Source organism: Musca domestica, unplaced genomic scaffold, assembly GCF_030504385.1.
Source record: "Musca domestica strain aabys unplaced genomic scaffold, Musca_domestica.polishedcontigs.V.1.1 261, whole genome shotgun sequence".
NCBI classification, from domain to species: Eukaryota; Metazoa; Arthropoda; class Insecta; order Diptera; family Muscidae; genus Musca; species Musca domestica.
The window spans coordinates 434,662-458,570 of record NW_026712284.1 but is presented as its reverse complement, the minus strand read 5'-3'; the positions used below and the strand labels follow the sequence as shown (position 1 = coordinate 458,570).

The 23,909-nt window shown below is 34.5% G+C and overlaps 1 protein-coding gene across 1 annotated transcript in view; it reads left to right on the top strand.

Annotated features, from left to right (window-relative positions):
• Positions 1–11,390, top strand: part of LOC131803065 (probable serine/threonine-protein kinase DDB_G0272282) — a 63,169-nt gene extending 51,779 nt beyond the window's left edge. The window contains exon 2 of the mRNA XM_059123989.1: positions 11,303–11,390. Coding sequence (XP_058979972.1) covers positions 11,303–11,337 — 35 coding nt within the window. The 3' untranslated portion in view covers positions 11,338–11,390. The remainder of the gene's footprint in view (positions 1–11,302) is intronic.
• The last annotated feature ends 12,519 nt before the right edge of the window (positions 11,391–23,909 follow it).

The window sequence follows — 23,909 nt, the reverse complement described above, 5'->3', positions numbered from 1 at the left end:
TGGCGAACAAATCATGTCTAGAGTGGGCTGGTAGCGATAACTTCAACAATAACAACACCACCCACTACTGGTTAGAGGGTGCCGCGGAACATGACATTAAACTTATTTTCGCACAGAATTCTATGAAGGCATGCAACGAAAGAACAGTGGAGAAAATGACGAAGTTTCATCGTCTTCTGAAATGAATTACTTCGAATTTTGACTTGGTTAAATGGGCTTTACTTTTCTCTCAGTGATCGACTCCCATCATGATTTCGAATCACTCTCGGTTGAATATCGGAAAACATAGACCAGCTATCTTATCTCGCAAATCGTATGCCATGTGGAGCATCATATGATCTATACCTAGCTCCATAAAATCTTCTGGTAACTGAAACCGTTCTACATATTTAGGAGGCTCAAATGGGCCACAACAAAACAGTGACATTTGTGTTAATTATTATTTTCTTTTGCGGACAGGGATAGAAGAGGCTTTACGCATCTGGCTATGTCGTCACATTCGCCGTATGCCGGCTTCGGGTCTATGCCGGCTAAAGACTCACATCCTTTCAATTCGGTGGCTGTGCTCGGCGTGTTGCTTCTGACTTATTTCTCTATTTTAAACCAGAGTCCAGGCTCCGCTTTATTTTTTTAGGAGGACTGATCATGGTCTGCTTTCTTCTTATGGAGTTTTGCCTCGGCCTTTGCTATCACTTCCCAGGTTACTTCATTTTGCAGTATTTTTCCTGTTATGATTATGATTGAAGAATTACCTATCTCCGATTCTAAACGGCTTCGGAGCATCGATTGCACTCGAAGTGTGTTCCACGTCGTCCACCACTTGCTCTAACCCTGACCTGATAGTATCTGAACAACGTGTTATTTTCTTTACCATATTTTCTGCCGTACCAGCCCTATATGCTCGGTCTATATCAGCTAAAAACCCACCTCTGTTACACATGGGTTTGTGCTCCACTCGGATCGCTTTCGCATTACTTTGAGATGGACTCCCTGTTGCTTCTGACAAATGTCTCTATTTTGAAACAGTGTAGGCACCGCTTTATTTTTTAAGGTGGAAATATCTACCTGGGTCTACCTTCTTCTTACGGAAAGGTGTTCCGAGATCTTTGCTTTTGCTCCCAAGCTTATTAGCTTTGCAGCATTTTCCCTATTATGTGTCTAATTGAAAATTGACATATCTCCGATTCTAAACGGCTTCGTATTTCCGACCAGTGTTTGCAGAAAGTGTGTTCCAAGTCGTCCATCTTTGTATATACCGTAGGGAGAGCTGCATTTAGTCTCATGAGGGACTTTCGAAAGTAATCGTGGCCTGACAGCATCTGAATAACGTAGTAAATGTCCCTCCCATATTTTCTGCTGTACCAGCTCTCATTTCTCAATATTTCCTCATTTCTTAATATTTTACGTATTGCTTTATCGGGATAAACAAATTACCTATGCGCAGCTCTATTTCAGTTGGGACATGTCGTCTGGTAATAAGTAATACTTAAGTTTTTTGAAGTACTAGTGGAAATCGATGTTTTTTAGCCAATTTTCGAACGTATTAGTGCTTGATGTAATCTACTTTGGGCTTCATCTGTGCTTCTACAACTATGTCCTTCGCGACCATCTTTAGAACTGTAGTCTATATCTCCGACACATACAGCAGTTTACTATTTCTCCCTTTCACGATAATTCATTTTACTTGTTCGAGGTCCACCAATATATTTCATTAGTCTGCCCAGTTGTGATGTTGTGAAGGTATATCGTCTGGTATTAAGTACCACATCAGTTTTTTGAGGTTCTAGTTGAAATCCATATCATTGTTGGAAATAATCTACTTTGGACTTCTTCTGTACTTCTGACTTTAATACCTGCAACTATGTCCTCTGCGACCATCTTTAGAACTGTAGTCTATATTTCCGATACATACAGCATTTTACTATTTCTCCCTTCCACGATAATTCATTTTGCATGTTTGAGGTCCACCAATATATTCCATTAGTCTGCCCAGTTGCAATGTTGTGAAGGTATATCGTCTGGTAATAAGTGTATATCAGGTTTTTGATGTTCTAGTTGAAATCCACGTTCTTCTAGCAAAACTTTCGTACGTATCATTGCTGGAAATAATCTACTTTGGACTTCTTCTGTGTTTCTGACTTTAATACCTGCAACTATGTCCTCTGCGACCATCTTTAGACCTGGAGTCTATATTTTCGACACAGACAGTTGTGAAGGTATATCATCTGGAAATAAGTTCTAGTTGAAATCCATGTTCTTTCAGCAAAACTTTCGTACCTATCATTGTTAGAAATAATCTACTTTGGACTTCTTCTGTGCTTCTGACTTTAATACCTGAAACTATGTCCTCTGCGACCATTTTTAGACCTGGAGTCTATATTTCCGGCACATACAGCAATTTATAATTCATACGATAATTCCTTTTACTTGTTTGAGGTCCGCCAATTTATTCCATTAATCTGCCCAGTTGTGAAGGTATATCGTCTAGTAATAAGTACCATATCAGTTTTTTGAGGTTCTAGTTGAAATCCATGTTCTTCTAGCAAAATTTTCGTACACATTATTGTTGGAAATAATCTACTTTGGACTTCTTCTGTGCCTCTGAGTAGACTAGACTAGATAACTAGAACTTTATCCTCTGCGTCCATCTTTGGAATTGGAGTCCATATTTCCGACACATGGAATAGTTTACTATTTCTATTTCTCGCTTCCGAGATAATTCCTTTTACTTGTTTGAGGTCCGCCAATAAATTCCATTGATCTACGCAATGGTGATTTTATTTTAACAGCGGGTTACACTAGCAAATTAATACCTTCAATTTTTTCTAGCCAATTTTTCGTGCGTATCATTGTTAGATGTAATCTACTTTGTTAACTGTGACCTCTTATGAAAATGAGTAGGTATATGGTATCTGGGACTCTAGATTGCGTCAAAGTATCGCAAATTGTTGATTTTATATTTTTTGGCATATAGTGTTACCAGTAGTATCATTATACGGAGGACGCCTATTGTTGACGTACCCGTACAAAAACCGAATCTACTGAAGAGACTACGGCATGATTGTCTGTCTCACTTAGTCTTGGTTTGATTAACTTTTCCAAAAGTTTCCCACCTGCTTCCAACATACAAAGTGGTCTGCATACTGATTCTTCTTTATAGTCTTCGTTTCCAGCGCTTAGTAGGACTAGTTTTTTATATTTTCCATGGTGCTATTTAAACAATGTATGAAAGATTGCTATTATCTTTGCCTTTTATGGACTCCATCGATTTGTCGAGTCGCTGTTGTGTTCATAGACTTTCCTTGACCAATATTTTGACATCTCTTAAATCAGCTGCATTGTCCCTTTTTTATACTCTTAAATCTATGAAGTTCCCATTGTTTCTCTTTAAAATTATGAGTGAACTACTTCAGTTGGTTCCAAAATGAATACTCAAATTGAACCAATTTAAGGTTACGTATAACTAATTACGTGAGCTAGAGAGGGTTGTAGCATGCTTCTCAAATAAAGTTTTCGATTTTTTTTGGAATGAGGTTTTTAAATTAAGCAAGCAATCCACTGTTCACCAAATTTCGAATCCCCTCTCTCACTCCCAATAAACTGGAACACATTCAATAATACAAACAAATCCCTCTATTTTCCAATTCGATTCCATTCCAAATAAATAAATGTCTCGTTGATGATGGATAGATATAAATCGGTAGATGGGTGACGGAGTAGAGAACGTATGTACGATTGCATGCCCGATTGCCAGACCGCTTGACGAATTGTCTATGTTTTCCATGAATTTTGCCAGGGACTTTTGAAAAATCCCATACCAAATGCATGTGGACATGTGTATCAGTTTAATTTTTTATTTTGTTTTTTTTCTATGATCTATTTTACAAAATGCAAATTGGAGTTTAGCTTCGATTCTGTATTGTGTTATTATTGTTGTTATAGTGCCACATCCAGCCAATTGTATAAACAGACAACATAAACTTAAAATGTAAAACAACAACATGTGGTCCATGTTATCGAAAAAATAGCATTCGTATGAAATATAAATAAAGTGAATTTAAAATCTACATTGCTAAAAAATATTCGGGAGTTAATGAAAGGAGAGAAAAAAAGTGAGCCGAACCTATTGAAAGTTGGACATTTTTTAAAATGAAAACAATTTACCTAGTGAATTACAAAGCAATAAAAATATCCAAAACACGAATTGGTCTTAGTCCAATACGAACATCGATTTTTGGCTGATTCGATAAAATCGAAAAGCTGTCTTCCTTGTTGAAGACAAAACTTGAAGAATCGTCTTTCGTTTTGAACTACGTATCATTCTTTCCACACTTCGGAGACTCAGACATTTCCTCCGCTTGTTGATGAATTGGCTGAGCCTCCGGCAGTGGAATGGTCAGAAGTTTCTGATAGTATCTGCCAGAGATAGAAGCAGAAAGTCGCCTGATATTGAAGGTATGACTGTATCGAGTCAGAATTCACGCGCTGCATGAGCCAAGGGTTCTTCCCGGGTGCGTGGAAGATTTGTAGAGTGGTGATGCTACTTAAGTTGCCAGATAGAGTGAGGAGTGATCCTTCTTCATATCGGGGCATTAGACTTCTTCCAGTCCTTGCAAAAAAAATCTGGAGAAGATTAAGGAATGCTACTCCGAAGATACATCGCCGCATCAATTCGATTTTACCGAAGGAAAAAATACTGTCGACGCGTGAGTGCATTTGCAGAATAGCCTGAGCGGGTCAAATGCCAAGTATGTTGTTAAAGATTTTTGTCAACTTTAAGGGTGAATTTGACTTCCTTTTGTGGAATAGCTTGCTCACGAGGTTGTTAGCGATCGGTTGCCAGGAAATGAGTCTTTGGTCTAGTTACTTTCATGAAAGAAAGGCTTGTGTCAGGTGATCCAGTGCTTCGGTCTGAAAGGATGTCCAACGTGGTTGCCCTCAGGCGTACATCTGTGGCCCTTTTATTTGGAACCTTAGGATGAATCCTCTGTTGCGGGAATTCTCGGCGTCCTGCAATTGGTTGAAGGGGAGACTCGAGCTGAAGACCTTTGGTGAGCAGACTATGCGTATAGTTCAAGCGTGGAGTGATTGAGTTGGCGTTGAGGTTGCGAATGACAAGATATAGTAGATAATGCTGAAATGCAGGCTTGCTTGAAGTCGATCTCCGTTTATACGAGCTGGTGAACGTGGCATAAGGTACGCAATACGATTAAGTATCTAAGAATTTACATGAAGGATAGACTTCATTTCCTAATACACTTTGATCATATTAAGGATAAGCTAACTAGAGTGGTGGGAATGGTCAGGCGTGCTTTTGCGGACTGATTGGAGCTTGAGTAGGCATTCCGTGCGTGTCATATATGGTGGCCTGTTTGTTGCTTGCACAACTTATGGAGCTCCAGTGTGGTACAACACCGATGTGTCTGTGATGGATCAGAAAAAGCTGTGTCCACTGATGCCCTATAGGTTCTGCTTGGTGCCGTGCCGCTTGACCTGAAAGTGAGAAGTAGGTCTATTCTGTTTAAGCTGAAGCGCGGTTTGTAGTTGGCTGAGGATGAGGACTGGCTCAGCCCTTCTGATGTGGTAGATGGGTAGATTTAAGCTGTACAAGGAACTGCTTCGGGAATGCGTTGTTGATAGGTGGAGGACAAGGTAGACGAACAGAGACAAGGTAAGGATGACGTACAAATTTGTTCGTGACGCAACATTCGTACTGGACCGGCCAGACTTTCGCTTCGGGTTATGTATTGGTTTCTTACTGACCGGCCACGGCTCTCTCAATGCAGTTTAGCATAAGAGAGGTTTTGCCCAGACGGATTTATGTGGATAGAGATGACTAAGGACTGGGTGCATGTACTGACGGAATGCCGTTACTAAAATGACATTAGATGTTAAACAAATATGGGTAGGGTCCTTGAAGACGATCGGACCTTTAGATGTTTAAGTATTTTTGCGCGTGAAGTGTTTAGTAGAAGGAGGTCCCCGCGCATAGTTATTTTTAGCTGCGAATTTGTTTTTTATTTATAAATAAATTCTCTTCCTACTCCACAATAGGAGGAAATATTATTACACATGTTGTTGTGGAGTCATCTGTTACAAAATAACATCTAGCCCATTTACTATGGCTGAGGCCCATTCGACCCCCATTTATAACCTTTAAAATCAAATTGCTGAGCGAGCATCACCACATCCAGTGGCAGTTCAGTGCAATTTAATAGTTAATCAATGAGACTGGGTGGAAAAACAGAAGACAAATGGTTTATCACATGCCATGATAGCTACGTTTCGAATGGTTGGCTGGCGGACTATTGGCCACTCGTTCACTCTTTCGAGCTGTAGTAAATTTTTAAGGACAGACAGACAATGATTGTCTGAACAACTACTCTGCCAGGCCATTCACGTGTATAACATCGATGACATTCAATCAAGCTACTTGACTTCCACCACCTTCTACTGCTCTGTCTCGCTCCCCATTTTTGATTCACTTCGATGGGCTAGTGACGCATTTCGGGTAAGCCAATTTGATGGCAAAAAGCCTATTCATCTGGCCGTCCCGGCCTATGATGCTATTATATTTCGTTAACCACTTACGACGACGATGACGACGACCCCTGTGCTGTTACAAATTACATTTCGCTGATTAATTGAAAGCCTAAAGACAGATTTTTTCCACGTCTTTTTTTTTTTTTTTTGTTCCTGATGTTACAAATTTCAGTGCCTACTGCCATGCCATGAATGGTCACAATGACGTTCCAAAAATAAAATAACACAAATGCAAGGGTGTCGAAGGGAAGTGGGACTGACCGGTGCAATATTCGTTAGGGAGAGAGAATGAATGAATGACTGGTTTTTGAGTACTTAAATTGCAGCTTAATTAAAACTCTCTCAAACACGAAAACAACACCAGTAGCAAATTGTTTGAAGGAGTTTTCCTTGTGTGAGAAATCCAAGAAGAAGCTAGACCGCCAAACAGGCACCACTAAATTAGGATGATTAATGAAAAATAAAGAACATCAAATGAATCCAGAGAGTTGAACAGGTGACTAAGGCGGGAATTAATCAAGATTTCGATCAGGGATTATTTGGGGATGATATTTGAGATTCAAAATGGGAAGGAAATATTTAAGTCAGTGCAGGCTAGGTACAAATTAAAGAATGTGGGAGAAGAGAATTAGATATCAATGGACATTCAAAGTTGAAAAACCGATAAACCATCGGATTTGAAAAATGAAAACAATTTACATAGTGAATTTTTAATACTTTTTTCGAAGGACTATCAGAGCTGTGAACTTATCCATAATCGTGAATGGATATTTTTTCATGGCCCCAATAATAAAGGATTTTTAATCTAATTTTCAATAAAGAAATTTGTTCTCAAATGCGCCATCGGTTTTGAGAAATGAAAGCAATTTACCTAGTGAATTTTTTAAACTTTTTTGGAAGGAATATCAGAGCTGCGAACTTATCTATAATCGATGGATGGATTTTTTGAAGGCCTCTAATAATTGGTGATTTTTAGTTTCGTTTTCGTGGATTTTTCAAAATTTGTTCTCAAATGCGCCATCGGTTTTGAAAAATTAAAACAATTTACCTAGTGATTTTTTAGAAGATAAACCATCGGATTTGAAAAATGAAAACAATTTACATAGTGAATTTTTTAATACTTTTTTCGAAGGACTATGAGAGCTGTGAACTTATCCATAATCGTGAATGGATATTTTTTCATGGCCCCAATAATAAAGGATTTTTAATCTAATTTTTCAATAAAGAATTTCTACGACTTCCAATCGCGGATTTTTCAAAATATTGTTCTCCAGCGCGGTATCGGTTTTGAGAAATGAAATTTACCTAGTGATTTATTTTAAACTTTTTTGGAAGGAATATCAGAGCTGAGAACTTATCCATAATCCTGGATGGATACTTTTTCCAGGCCCCTAATAATAAAGGATTCTTGTTCTCATTTTTAATAAAGAATTTGTATGACTTCCAATCGTGGATCTTTCAAAATTTGTTTTCAAGTGCGCCATTGGTTTTGAAAAATGAAAACAATTTACCTAGTAATTTTTTAGAATATAAACTATCGGATTTTAAAAATAGAGACAATTTACCTAGTGATTTTTTTAGTAGGTAAACCATTGGATTTGAAAAGTGAAAACAATTTACCCAGTGAATTTTAAAGCTTTTTTTCAGAAGGACTATTAGAGCTGTGAACTTATCCGTAATTGTGGATGGATATTTTTTCAAGGCCTCTAATGATAAAGGGTTTTTAATTTCATTTTCAATAAAGAATTTTAAGGGCTTCCAATCGTGGATTCTTTAAAATATATTCTTAAGGGCGCTATCGGATTTGAAAAATGAAAACAATTTACCTAGTGAATTTTTTAAATACTTTTTTCGAAGGACTATCAGAGCTGTGAGCTTATCCATAATTATGGATGGCTATTTTTTCAAGGCCTCTAACGGTTAAGGGCTTTTAATTTCAGTTCGAAATCACTTTGGTACATCTATTCTGCAGTCCATCAGTGACTCTCATTCCAAATTTCAGAATTGTAGTTTATTCCGTTTATCCAATACAAAGTATTCCCTTATTTTAGTACTTTGCGTACGCTTTTAGTACGAATATCCAAAAACCCTTTGGTAGATCTATCCTGCAGTCCATTAGTAATTCTCATTCCAAGTTTCGGAATTTTAGCTCATTCCGCTGGTCCAATTCCTTTTTTTAAGTACTTTTCGTACTCTTTTTGTTCGAATATCTAAAAACTCCGCCTTATCAGCCACCTACCCACCAAGACTGACCCTCAAGCAAAATTTCAAGATTCCAGCTTTAGTCATTTAGTCTGGTCGTTGCTTCTCAATCAGTCAATTGTTCCATTACACTTTTATAGACCTCCTTTCGACTACTGCAAGGAAACCATCTAAGTGCTCTCCATTCGCAACTAATAGCTTCCTTGCTTCCGTTTCCGATTATCCTTCATTGCTTCTCCAAAAAAAATTAGGCATTTAACACTTGAAGTTTCATTGACCCCCAAAGAAGGAGGGTATATCCCCAACCCATTTAGTTGTTATCCCTTTTTCACCGGAACTTTAACAAACTGTTTTCGTGTTGTTTATTAAACTTTGTTTTGTTTCGCCATTTTCAATGGGGTTTTATTTGGATTTCGATTCCCAAAACACAAAACAAAAAAAGTCCTCTGTTCAACACAAGAGATAAAAATGTTTTATACATTTCGAGTTAATAGGTTTAAATAAGTTTTGTTTTTTTTTTCTGAGCTATTTGTTCTTGTTTTTTTCCTGTTCGGTACATTTTTCGAATGGCTAACGTAATGCTGCTGCTGCTGGTGATACATGGGACTACATGGCTAAGTGAGTGGCGATGTTGCCTGCCCTGCCATACAATGAACTGGTGGGCAAAAGTTTGTTCAGGCCGAGAGGAGGCTCTCCCGGTTCGTATGGCTGGCTGACTGCCTGGCTGCCTGCCTGTTTTGTCGTTGCATCCCAAGTGTTTCGGTCTGGGTGTTGTAAAACACTCTATAAAAATAATGTTTTTTTCGGCTTCTCCACTTTGTGGCGAAATTTTTCGTTGAGAGATCTTCTCTCCGGTCTGCCTACCTCACTGCTACCTACCGGTTTCCATGTTGGCTTCCTGTATTCGTATGTCTATGGAAAATTCTTTTAGTTGATGCCAAAATCCGTTTGCCATTTTTTTGCTCTCTCTCGTTGTCTTGCATTAGTTTGAGGTTTTTTATACCCTCCACCATTGTCTGGAGGGTATATTAAGTTTGTCATTCCGTTTGTAACACCTCGAAATATACATATTAGACCCTACAAAATATATATATTCTGGATCAGCATAAGATTCTGTGTCGATTTTTATCAACTTACTTCATTTCGTTCGGAAGCTAGAGTGATTTCCACAGACGGACAGACGGAAGGACATTGTTCCGTCTGTCCGTCTGTGGAAATCACTCTAGCTTCCGAACGAAATGAAGTAAGTTGATAAAAATTTACTCAAAGGTGTATTATGTCCGCAGGACTTTTGGTACTGAAAATGAGCCATGTATGTCCACGTCTTCGTATAGCCTCCATATAACGGTACCTCCCGATATTCGGTATTTTCATGATTTTAGAGACATTATTCACCGGAATTGGTTCAAATTTGGTATTTGAAGTTTGTAATGGATACTACAGCCTAAGATAGAAAATTGTCTGTGCAGGTCCACGTCTTTGTATAGCCCCCATATAACGGTACCCCCTGACATTCGGTATTTTGATGATTTTAGCGACATTTTTTATCTGAATTATTTCAAATTTGGTATTTGAAGTTCGTAATGGATTCTACAGCCTATGCCAGAAAATTGTCTGCGCAACAAAAGTTGCGTATGCAGGTCCACGTCGTCATATAGACCCTAATATACGGCTACATTTGGTATTTTTAAGATTTTAACAGAATTTTTAATGGATTTTAATTTTTGCCAAATTTGTACCAAATGGTGGAGGGTATTCAAAGTTCGGTCCGGTCGAATTTGCAGCTTTTTTACAAGTTTATTTTAATTTATTTTTTTTCTTGGCAATTGCATTAGGCTATCACTTTTGTCATTTTCAGTTTGCAGGTTGTTTTTATTTCAGTTTTTTTTTTGGTTTTCCTGCCCTTAATACTATTACAATGTTCGGAAATTCTAGCAGCAGTGCAGTTGTCTGTGCAAAAAGGTTGTTTGTTGTAGTCTTTGCAAAAGACTTTTATTTCTAAATAACAAGATTTATCTCAGAGGCGTAGAAAGGCACATCGGAGGGGGGATTCAAGATTCTAAATTGAATTCAATTTTATTTACCCCAAAATTATTTATTCGGACATCCCTAAAATTATTTTTCTCTAAAAATTTTCAGAGGCGGAGAAAAACAGCTCGGTGGGGGGGGGGGGGGTGGTGATTGTAGATTCTAAATTGAATTCAATTTAGTTGACCCAAAAATTTTTCATTCAGGCATCCCTACAACAGATTTTCTATAAAATATTTGTAGGAGCGGAAATGTGCCTTATGCCCAACTACGTCTCTGTCTCTTCTCTCTTAGTTCCATATTTGTAGTTTTTAGCTCCATATTGAATTACATTTTTATAAACTGTTAATATGCATGCTGATAGTTTTTACCAGCTATCATCCGCCTTCCGCATACAGCGATTATGATTTATTGCCATTTCCATTCCATTTCCTGTTCGGAAACTTTGGCATCGATTCAAAACTATTTTATCCTTGGAAATTTATGGCTTTATTAATTTTATATTTTTATTATTCTCTTCTCTTTTTAGGTATGTATTTCAGCCGCCAAGCTCATCTGTGCTAGCATAACTAAACTATGTCACAATCAGATAAGTATGGAAATTCAATAAGGATTTTTAAATGATGGGGAGAAAAATATTTCATGGAATGGTATAATATAGTTTAGGAGGACCTCTAAGTTTTAAGAGGGAAGCTCGATTTGAAAATGTTTTTTTCCAAATATTTTTCTCAAATACCAACAGACCTAAAATTGTTGCTTTTAAAAATATTCTTATATTCAGTACTCGAAACGTAGATTTCGAACAAATATATTTTTTTCAAGAACTACTAGGAATGATTCAAATTATTTATTTTTTTCAAGAACACGGAATTTATTAATATTTTTTCCAAAAACCTAAGGATCTGAATGTTTGGATTTTAAAAATAATTTGAAATATTTTTAATAATATTTTTTTCAAGGAACAGCAGAGCTAAAGACAAGCATTTTTCGAAAAAAAAAATTACCAAGAACCAATACTTCTTTTTTTTTCCAAGGACATTTTTTTGGAAAAATATTTTTTTACATGCTCTAACAGAGCTACAAACGCCGATTTTAAATTTTTTTTCGATTCAGTATTCGAAACGTAGATTTTGAAAAATAGATATTTTTTCAGAACTACTAGGACTACTAGATTCAACATTTTTTTCTTCCAATGACTATTGATATTTTTTCCTAGAACCTTTAGAGATATAAGGATGTGAAGGTTTTTATTTTAAACATCATTTTAAGAATTATTAATATTATTTTTGTAAGGATCAGCAGAGCTAAAGTCAAGGATTTTTCAATATTTTTTCCTAAGACTAAAACTTTGAGTTTTTAAATTTGTATTTTTTTTGGAAAAAATATTTTTTTCAAGCACCAATAAAGCTCCAAACTTTTTTTTTTTAAAATTAGATTCAGTATTCGGAACGTAGATTTTGAAAAAAATATATTTCTTCAAGAACTACTAGGACCACTAGGATTGATACAACATTTCTCCTTTCTTCCAAGCACTATATGAGCCACGGATTTTTGTTAAATTTTTTCCTGGGACCTTTAGAGATATTGGGATCTGAAAGTTTGGCTAGGATAAGTTCTTTTAAGGATTTTTAATAATATTTTTCAAAGGATCAATAGAGCTAAAGACAATGATTTTCAAACATTTTTGATTTTTTTTGCTATTTTGCGAAGGACAAATTTTTTGGAAAAATATAACTCGAAACGAGGATTTTGATTTTTTCCAGAACTACTAGGACTACTAGGATTAATTCAACATCTATTCTAGGACCATTAGAGATATAAGGATCTGAAATTTGGATTTTAATAATTATTGGAGTATTTTTAATAATATTTTTTCAAGGATCAGCAGAGCTACAGACAAGGATTTTTCAACAATTTTTCGATTTTTTAAGTTTGTTTTTTAACATTTTTTCCATTTTGGTCAAAAAAAAATGTCCTTGGAAAAAATGTTAAAAAACAAACTTAAAAAATCGAAAAATTGTTGAAAAATCCTTGACCAAAAAAAAAATGTCCAAAAGAGCTGCGTAGATTCAAGGATTGGAAAAATTAGATTTTAAAAATAAATTTTAGAATATTAAAAAATTTACAGGGTGAGATAAAAAAACTGCAACAAAGTCAAACGCCATAATTTTTATATTTTTTTAAATTTTATTTAATGAAAGCAAAAAAGTGTCGGAAATAGCATCAAATTTAAGAATAAGTTTAGGTTTGTTCCAATTGCTCACCTTTGGCACGAATTATGGCCAATGAAACGTCACACGCTGCCCTAATGTTGCTCTTCGGTATTTTGGTCCATTCCCGGCAAAGCGCTTGCTTGAGGTGATCGACACTTTAGTCCAGACACAATAGTCCAACGGATTGGTATCCGGATATTTTGATGGTCATTGTGCGCTACTAATGAAGCAAGAAAACTCATTTTGTAGCCATTCTTGGGTGGCGTGTGCTGAGTGCGATGGTGATGTGATGAGTCCTGTTGGAATGTCCAAGGTCTGCGGCCAAAATGTTTGCGTGCCCAAGGCTTTAAAACACTCTCCAAAATATTTTCAGGATAATATTCGGCATTTATTCTGATGCCGCGGCCAATCACCATGGACGGCGCTTGAGTTCCGGTGGCCAACCGAATTCTGGTGGCCAACATGTTTAGCTGACTTCTATTTTTCGGCCACTGTGATGCGGATTTCGATCAAGTCGCTTCTTTACACGAACCATTCGAACCATTTCTGCTGATGTTGCTCTTCTCTTCCGTCCACATCCATGACGTCGGGCTACGCTACCAGTATCACGGTAACGAGCGATGGTACTAGTCACAAAAGATTTATTCACATTTAAATGCTGGAGTGCTCTAACGATAGCCAATTGTGGTCTTCCAGCCAAATACAAAGAAATCACACTATCACGCTTGAATTCCATCGCGAATAACTTTTTTTCTGGAAAATTCTGACTAAAATGCTTTTGTATTTTAACAGGTGTCGGATGAGTGGTTGAAAAATTACAGCAGTCTAAAGTTGGTTGCAGTTTTTTCATCTCAGCCTGTGTATGGGAGCTATAGCTATATCTGAACCGATTTTCACCAAATTTGATGTACTTTCTTCTATACTGAATTCGTTTGGATGTACCGAAATACAGGTCATTTGGACTGATTTTGGCCATTTGGTGCACAATGAACCCTAAATCGGTTGAAGATATATGGGAGCTATATTTAAATCTGATCCGATTATCACCAAAATGAGACCTGCATTTTGTTCACAAGAATACATGGACGGACGGACTGACATGCAAAAATCGACTCAGAAAGTGAAGATCCTCATGACCCATTTTTTTTTACCAATAATGGATGTGTTCTAAAGATCCCTATTAAATTCCAAAGCTCTATTCTAAATATTGGAAATTATATTTTAGGATCTTATGAAGATTCCATCAGAAAAATTCCCTGATTCCCTGTGAAAAATTGTTAAAGGTCTATCACACCAACAATATCGCATAGTTGAAAACTCCGAATTATTCCCCTCTCCTTTTTCGACATTTGATTCGTTTGATTTTTGACCCTTAATTCCTTATTCTTGCTTCTCTATTCCCTTAACCAAGCTCCTTAGCGCCTAATGTAAATCCTTGTTAAACAAACTAAACGAAAGCATTTAAAACAAATCATTCTCCACGGGACTTGAATTTCCAAATCGCTTGAACCTGGTGGAGTGTAAGAAGAAAAAAAATCCAAACACCGCAAGTACCACCACCATCCCCTCGAAAACAGCTTGCATGCTAAAGGAAAATTGCAATTTGTTTTGTTGTTGTTGTTTTTTTCCTTCAATTCCCCAACTGCCAGACGGGCGGCCGGCTTCATTACAAACAGGATTTGCAAGGATTATTGTAATGAATAACAGGATTAAGTTGAGAACAAAAGCCAAAAACTAGTGACGACCAAACAGGGAAATATGTGTAGGGATACAGTGCAAGGCCAAGATATTATTATGCTGCAGATGAATGAAAACAGAAATAACACAAAAAGAAGGTGAAAAAATCGAAAAAAAAAATATTTCAATTTAATTTTGCATATCCTGGAAAAACCAACAGCTGTTGTGGGGCATTATAAAATAATGGTGACAGGATTTTCCCATTTTGAAAACCAAACAAAAACAAATGCCTTCAATGAAAACAACTTTTTTTGCTGTTGTGTTTTGGTCTATGACAGACCGGCTGATGTGTCTGGCCCGATGAAATGACATTCCAATATTTGTGTTTTATTGCAATTTGTTACTCCTCCCCTGACTTGGCAAAGGGCACAGCAGTTTTTTTTTAAGCCATTGACGACACAAACATTGTAAATAACTACAACAAATTGTTTTTCCTTTTTCATCCATTCGATGAATGAACAGCCCGAGACAAAGAGATAGAGAGAGAGAGAGAGGGAGGGAGAGCCATAAAAACCTACCTTCCTTCCTACCTGTCTTCGTTCAGGATCAAATGTAACAGCTGTTGAATTAAGTTTAAGGGCGTTTCGTATTTACATGCATTTGCCAGAACTAAACATCGAAACCCAGCAACAGCAACCGGTCTTCAGACACTCCATGCAATTTGGCATAACAAGGTGGCTAGGCTTAAGCCTGGCAACCTGTTCATGGCAAACTAACTGCGTTTGATGTCCTGACCTTTTGCTTCTAAGCAAGTCTTTTGCCTACACCACCAGTTGTATGTGTTCCTGTGTGTGTGTGTGTGTGTTTGGATGTGAGTGGTTTGTCATAATGATTGTTCCTTTGATAAGGATTCGTCGTCCATAAAGTCAAGTGAGGTGAACGCAGCCAGGCATAAAATCAAATAATTCTTGTAGACTTGTACAAATAACCCTTATCGGTTTTCTTTCGACAGTGTTTTGGGGGAAGGTCTCTCCTAGGCCAGTTGCTTTTTACGGGCACACAAACAGCAACAACACAATAGTGTTGAACATCACAAGAATATTTTTTTTAGAAAATGAGGGGAAAATAAAAGAAACATAATCCAATGTTAAACAAATAAGCCAGGAACATTAAGAATTATTATACAAAGAAATAATATAATTTGTTAAAAGGATTTTTTTTAAAAATCATTCCAAAAATGAATTTAAAAATAAAAAATCTAATCCTCTTCGTTATTTTTAAATTTTTGCAAACTGTTATACTCACAAAAAGTTATCAATTTCGCTTTGTAATCCATTTATTAGCATCGTCTAGCAATAAAATGCATAAATCGGGAATTTTTCGAAACTGTTATACAAAAATCGAAAACTGTTATACTGCTGAAAAGTGCAAAATAAATGTACAAAATAACTTATTATCGACCCATAACAGCAAAAAATACAAAATACAGAATTGTGAAAACTGTTATACGAGTATACCAAACTGTTATACAGTGAAAAATTATGCAAATTTTATTATGAAACATATTTTTTGGTTATTTTATGCTTAAACAGCAGAAATTAATACTTTATAACATTTTTACATTATAATAGATAACTGTTATACTGCGTACAAAACCTTTCATTTTTATTCAGCTGTTATACTCACAAAAAGTCATTACAATACTTTTGTAACACATTCATAGACCTTAATAAGCTGTAAACTGCAAAAATTTTGGCACTTTGAAACTGTTATACAAAAATGTATTACTGTTATACTGCTAAAATCTGCCAGATTTTAATAAGACACCTCATTATGGACCAATTACATTGAAAACTACAAAAATTGCGAAATGTCAAGAGTGTTATACTAGTATATAAAACTGTTATACGAGGTATAATGGTTAAAATGCAATCGAAAACTGTTATACTACAAAAAATTGCAACATTTGATAAGAAATTTGTAAATCATATCATCCTAAGCTGTGGAAATTTTTAAAATTCAAACTGTTATGCAGCTATGGAAAAGTGTTATATAAAATTTTTTTTCATTTTGTCAAATTTTATGAAAAGTTTGACGGAAAACCATTATATTTAATGAAATTATGTTAAATTGTGGAAAATTACAAAATTTTCCAACTGTTATGATGCTATGGAAAACTGTTATACAAACACATTTTCAAATTTGCTTTGCCCTTTAATGGAAAACCATAGAATTCAATCACGTCATGGTAAAATGTGAAAATGTAACAAAAATTTCAACTGTTATACTAGCATGGAAAACTGTTATACGCAAGAAATTGTAAAATTTAATGAGAAATTTTTTGATGGTGAACCAAAAATTTATGTCAAATTCATGAATCACGACAACCTAAGCTGTAGATAATTTAAAAATTCAAGCTGTTATACTGCTATGGAAAACTGTTATATAAAAAAATGTCCAATTTAAGTTGAAGTTTGATGGAAAACCATAATATTCAATAAAATTAAATTGTGGAAAATTACCAAATTTTCCAACTGTTATACTGCTATGGAAAACTGTTATACACAAGAAATTGTCGAATTTGCTTAGACCTTTAATGGAAAACCGTAGAATTCCATCACGTCATGCTAAAATGTGAAAATATAATAAACATTTCAACTGTTATACTACCATAGAAATCTGTTATACGCAAGAAATTGCAAAAATTAATGAGAATTTTGATGGTAAACGAAAAATTTATGTCAAATTCATGAATCATTTCATTCTAGGCAGTAAAAATTACAAAATTTACAAACTGTTATACTTTTAATGAAAATTGTTATACACAAAAATGTTCAAATTTTATGAAAAGTTTGATAAAAACCCATGATTTTCAATAAAATTATGCTAAATTGTGGAAATATTACAACATTTCAAACTGTTATACTGCAATGGAAAACTGTTATACAAAAAAATTGTTACATATAATAAAAAATTTAATGGAAAACCATAATTTTCAATCAAATTTTGCTAAATTGTGAAAACTTACAACATTTTCAAACTGCTATACTGCAATGGAAAACTGTTATACACAAATAAATAGTAAAATTTGATGTAGAACCTAAAATTCATGCCAAATTTATGAATAATTTCATTCTAAGCTTTAAAAAATTAAAAAATTCCAACTGTTATACTACTATGAAAAACTGTTATACAAAAAAAAATGTCAAATGTTATGAAAAGTTTGATAGAAACCCATGATTTTCAATCAAATTGTGCTAAATTATGGAAAATTACAAAATTTTCAAACTGTTATACTGCAATGGCAAATTGTTATACAAAAAAAAAATGTTACAGATAATGAAATTTTTAATGGAAACCTATAATTTTCATTCAAAATATCCTAAACTCTGCAACATTACAAATTTTTCAAACTGTTATACTGCAATAAAAACTGTAATACGGAAAAAAAATGTCAAATACAATAAAACGTTTTATGGAAAACCATAATTTTCAACCAAAATATGTTAATTTCTGCGAAATTACAAACTGTTATACTGCAATCAAAAACTGTTATACAATAGCAAAATGCGTTTTTAGGTTTTAATAGCTGTTTCTAACATATTACGAGCTCTTTTACATAAGTTTTCACTTATTTGTAACTGTTATACTGAGAATAAACTCTAAATAAATATGAAGAAAAATAGGTAATTTCACAAAATGTAAAGGGATACCTAGGTAGGAGACATTTACAAGACTTTTAGGGAATAGAGACCTTTTACTAATCTTCTCTGCTTAAAAGGCCTTTTCTAAATTGGCTCTTCCTCTTTTTTTTTCTCAAATTTCTCCCCAAATCTACTGTCTATCGTTGGGTAACGATTTCCCGGAATTTCACAAAATTGAGGTTCTTATACTATGAAATACTGTTATACAGAGTTTATATAAGTTACTTGTATTAATGAAATCCTGTATTTTCCCCTGATTTCTTCCGCATCCATCTCACTGTGCCATCTTCGTCTTAATCAAATTCAAATTTATTCATGGAAAATTTCATGCCTAGTTGTTAGATGTCAGTTCCCTTTTTGGCCAATGTCACTCAACCGTAGGCCAAGTGTCAATTGCGTTCTACTCTGGCCTCTTCGTTTCGTTTAGACCAAACAAAATTCTCTCACACTTAATAGAGACTAAGCAACCACAATAACAAGGAAAGCAACAATAACAAGTACAGCAAGTACCCTATCAAAGAGGTGAATAGATGTATGAATCGGATGGTGGTGGTGATGGTGGACAGGAAATATCAACAAATCTAAAGAGTAAAGCACTTTGATTTTGTTGTTATAATAATTTTGTCTGGGTGGTTCTGAAAAGTAAATAGACCTGTGTGCCAGTGTGATGTATGCTGAACTACTTATGTGCCTGCCTGCCTGGTGCTTGTCTTAAGTGTAGAACACTTTAAAGATGAGAGGTATCTAAACATTTGTATTTTCTGCTGCAGGGAAAAATTGAAAATACACAACAAGTCAAGAGGAAGGACAGAAATTATCATCCACTAAAAAAAATATCCCTTGAAGAACATAAGGTGGTGAAAAATATACATTTTGTTTGTCGGTCGGTTGTGTGTGTGTGTCTTCGTTGATAATGTAAACATTTTTTTTGGGGGATTTTCCTCCGTAACAGGAAAATTTGTTTGGGTAATTTAATTTTTCATTTTTGAGATAATGCATTTTCTTTGCTTCTCTTACCATTTCTTTGATAAGTTTTCGTTTTTTTTATGGGCAATTGTTGATTGCTTTTGGCTCCGTGGTGCGGTTTCTTGAGGTTTTTATTTACATTTTTTTATAAAAAATGAAAAAAACATTTTCATTATCTCCATGTTTTCCCTTAAAAATGTAAATTTGGGGTTCTTCCCTTGTTTTTTTTTTTGGTTTAAATAAATATTTACTTGGTTTGTGTGCCATTTACAGGGTTTAACACCTGATGCGGTGATAATTGTTTTTTTTTTCGATGTGGTTGTGTGTTGGTATGTTTCCTGCCTTAGAGGCATAAAGGAACATTTCTTCGAGAGCGAGAGATAATTAACCTAATTTGACTCATAAACCAAGATCTGGGGGTCATACACTCAGAAGTTTATTACTTTCATTCTTAAAATAATGTTGCGGCTCGGCATGGTAATTACTTTTTTTTTTCTTTTGGATGGGTGTGGGTCAGAAACACTTAAAATGTCATAAATATTAAAAATATTTTCGAATTGTATTTATGCTTTTTTGAGCCTAAGGAATCAATTTTAAGCAAATTTTCGGCGTATAACAGTTTGGTATAAAAGTATAACAGTTTTGAAAAAGTGTCCTAATATTATTTAGGAACTCAGGGAAACATATTCTGGCAATAAAAAGTCTTTCCTTTAATTTTTAAATGTATTAAAAGGTCAAGTTGATCAGATAATATCGATTAAAGTCAATTTAGCGTTGTATAACAGTAATTTATGAGATAAAAAATGCATAATAAATTATCTTTTTAATTCGAGAACATTAAAAATCGTTTAAAGCCAATTTTACTGTGTATAACAGTTTTGTATAACAGTATAACAGTTTGAAAAAACTGTCCCATGATCATTTAGGAATACAGGGTAACATATTCACGTAAAGTAAAGTCTTTCCTATAAATTTTAAGTGCATTTAAAGGTCAATTCCATTCCAAAATATCAGTTTATGTTAATTTTGTGAGTATTAACTTGTCCCTTTGCTATTTTGAAGTATAAGGAATCATTTACAACCCATTTTACTGTGTACAACAGTTTTGTATAACAGTATAACAGTTTCGAAAACTGTCCCATGATTATTTGGGACCTCAGGGGAACGTAATCTTGTCATGCAAAGTATTTTCTATAATACTTAAATGCATTAGAAATGTCATTTTGATCCTAAATTGTCGATTATAGTCAATTCCGCGTTACATAACAGTTACGTATGAGAGTGAAAATGAGTAACAACTTTTCTATTCTAGGACATAAGATCTCGTTTAAAGCCAATTTCACTATGTATAAAAATTTCACATAACAGTGCAACAGTTTTGAAAAATGGTCCCATGATCTTTTAGGAACTCAGCGGAACAAATTCTCGCCATTATCGCGTTTTCTTAAATTTTCGATCCAAAAATCTTAATTTTAATAATTTTGTTCTGTATAACAGTTTTATATGGGATAGAAAATGGTTACTAAATTCTTTCTTTTTATATTTTAGGGCATTAGGAATTGTTTAAAGCCAATTTTAGGGGGTATAACAGTTTTGTATTACAGTATAACAGTTTGAAACAGTTTCCTATAATAAGGAAACTAATTTTAACAACAAAAAATGAATTTGAACTGTTATTAGTTGCCAAATATCACATATGGGAGAGAAAATGACACAAACCAAGCCAATTTCCTTTTTGCAGGTATCTTATGGATGGAAAATCTTCCAAAGGACTTCAAAAAAGTCTATTTTGTGCTGTATAACAGTTTTGAATGAGCGTAAAAATGTATAATCAATCTTTTTTTTTCCAATATAAGGACTTAGGAATCATTTTGGGTTGATTTTAAGGTGTATAACAGTTTTGTATAACAGTATAACAGTTTCAAAAAATGTGGATTAATAATTTTGGACTCGAAAGTAACTAATTTTGGCAATTAAAAATTGTTTGGGCTATTTTAAGCAGTATAACAGTTTACCTAACCTCATATGTATTTCAGGAAGAAAATTGCCCAAATCCAGTCATACATTAGCCCCTGAAGCTTTATTTATTCCTTAAATGCCATCAATTAGAACTATTCAATGTATAACAATTTTATGGTAGTATACTGAGATTATTTTCTTAGATCTTTTATCTTCTTAGACTTCTTAGAGGTCAATTTATGTCAATTTTACTACTGTATAACAGTTTTCCATGGGAGTAACAATTAACAATCAATAAATTTTTTCCAATATATAGTCTAGGAAATCATTTGGGGTTGATTTTGTTGTGTATAACAGTTTTGTATAACAGTATAACAGTTTCAAAAAATTGTGCAAAAATAGTTGTTGGCTTGAAAGGAACTAATTTTGGTGATAAAAAAATATTTTGCGATATCTTCAGCTGTATAACAGTTTCATAAAGTCGTATTTCTAGAAGAAAATGGCCAAAAACCAGTCATACATTGGGAGCCGAAGCGTAATTTATTCATAAAATTGATTTGTAATATAATTTGGGGCTGATTTTGTGGTGTATAACAGTTTAGCATAACAGTATAACAGTTTTAAAAAAATGTGTCATAATAATTTTGGACACGAAAGAAACTACTTTTGGAAATAGAAACTTATTTTTTGCTATTTTTAGCTGTATAACAGTTATCTATGGTCGCATTTCACAAAGAAAATCACCCAAAAACCAGTCATTAATTGGAAGCCGAAGCGTAAATTATTCTTTAAATGCCACAAATGACAATTCTTCAACTTTTATGGTGTATAACAGTTTCAAGAATTGTGCCACATTAGTTTTGGGCCCGAAAGGAACTAATTTTAACAATAAACAACTGATTTATATTTTTCCTAGCAGTATAACACTTTGCCGAAAGTCGTATTTCAGGAAGAAAATGACCCAAAACCAATCATACGTTGCAAACAGAAACGTAATTTATTCTTTATTTGCCTGCGATTACAACACTTCAATGTATAACAGTTTTGTAATGGGATACCTAGGTAGATACATTTCACAAGACTTTTATGGACTAGAGACCTTCAACTAGTCTTCCGCGCTTAAAAGGCCTTCTCTAAATCGGCTCTTTTTGTTTTTTTTTCTTAAATTTCTCCTCAAATCTAGACTCTATTATTGGGTAACAATTTCCCGGAATTACAAATAAATTCCCAGAAAACAAATGTTTTTCGTTTGAATTTGTCAAATAAAAAGCAATATTGACTACATTGATTGATTGAACGTCAACGACCACGACGACGATGAACAACAACTGTCTATGATAAATAAACTGTTTTTTGTTGGCTTTTATATTTTACAAATGTAATGTTTTTAATAGCAAATGATGTAGATGGCAAAGATGATGATGTCATTTTATTGTTAATTTTTTTTTCGTTTTTTGTTTCGATGAAATCGTGCAGTGCCCAACATAACAGTGTCACTGTCAGCTGTACATCAGCATCCTCTTTTCATCAATCTAAGATTCACTATCATGAGGGCATCATGCTGGTGTCGATCTGGTCGTCGTCATCATCATCATCATTCATATTTAACGTGACAAACATGACACATTGGCAATGCAATGCAGTTATTGTAATTTGTTTTTGCTTTGCAAAGGTGGTGTGATGCACCTTTGTAAACGGGAAGGGCAGCAGGGGGGTTTGATATTGCATTGAAACCTTTTAAGTTTAGACATGGAGAGAGAGAAAAAAAAATTACAAAATGTATGTACCCCCTTCCCTCTCCTTGCATTCCCATTAAAATCAATAAAACTTCAACATGACAATGTTGCTTCATAGCTTTAAACTATCCAAGGAAGAATGCCTGAAATTCCTTGCCATTCCATCTCCAAGTTCCTACCATAAAATTGCAATAGTTGTCTTTTTTTGTAACAACATCAGTTGACATTAATTATATGGCTTTTGATAGGAAAAACATCGACAACTCACACCGATGGCACGTGTTGTCACAACCTGTCAGGCAAATATTTTGCCAGTGAAACAATAATTTCGTTCACAAATTAAAAAGCTGCAAAAAATAAATAAATAAATAATTGAGGTAAATAACAAAAAATAATGGGTTAATAAAACGCGAAAACAGGTGGATGATAATAAAACTAATCGTTACTTGACGTCGACAATATTTTTTTAGAAACTGACGACAGAAAATCAATAAGGCCCAATTGTAGGTTAGGGTTTTCAAATTAAAATGGTGAAGGGCCCTAAGGAAAAAACTGAGAAGAGGTGGTAAATTTATTAGCTCACATTGTGTTATTCAGCTCCAATTCAATTTTTGGCCGATTTCAGACAATTTTAGGCTGTATAACAGTTTTGTATAACAGTATAACAGTTTTAAAATAATGCTTAAATGACCTTTTACACATCACGGAAACTCTTTTGCGTTATCTCAGGTTGAATTCAATTATTATTTACAGTATAACAGTTTGAAATATCGAAATAGGGTAAGTGTGCCTAAGTTCGGCATGTCCCAGTAGTCGGCACTTTTTATTTTTAAGCCCAAATAGATGAAACTTTTATAACTAAATGTATTTTATTTACTTCA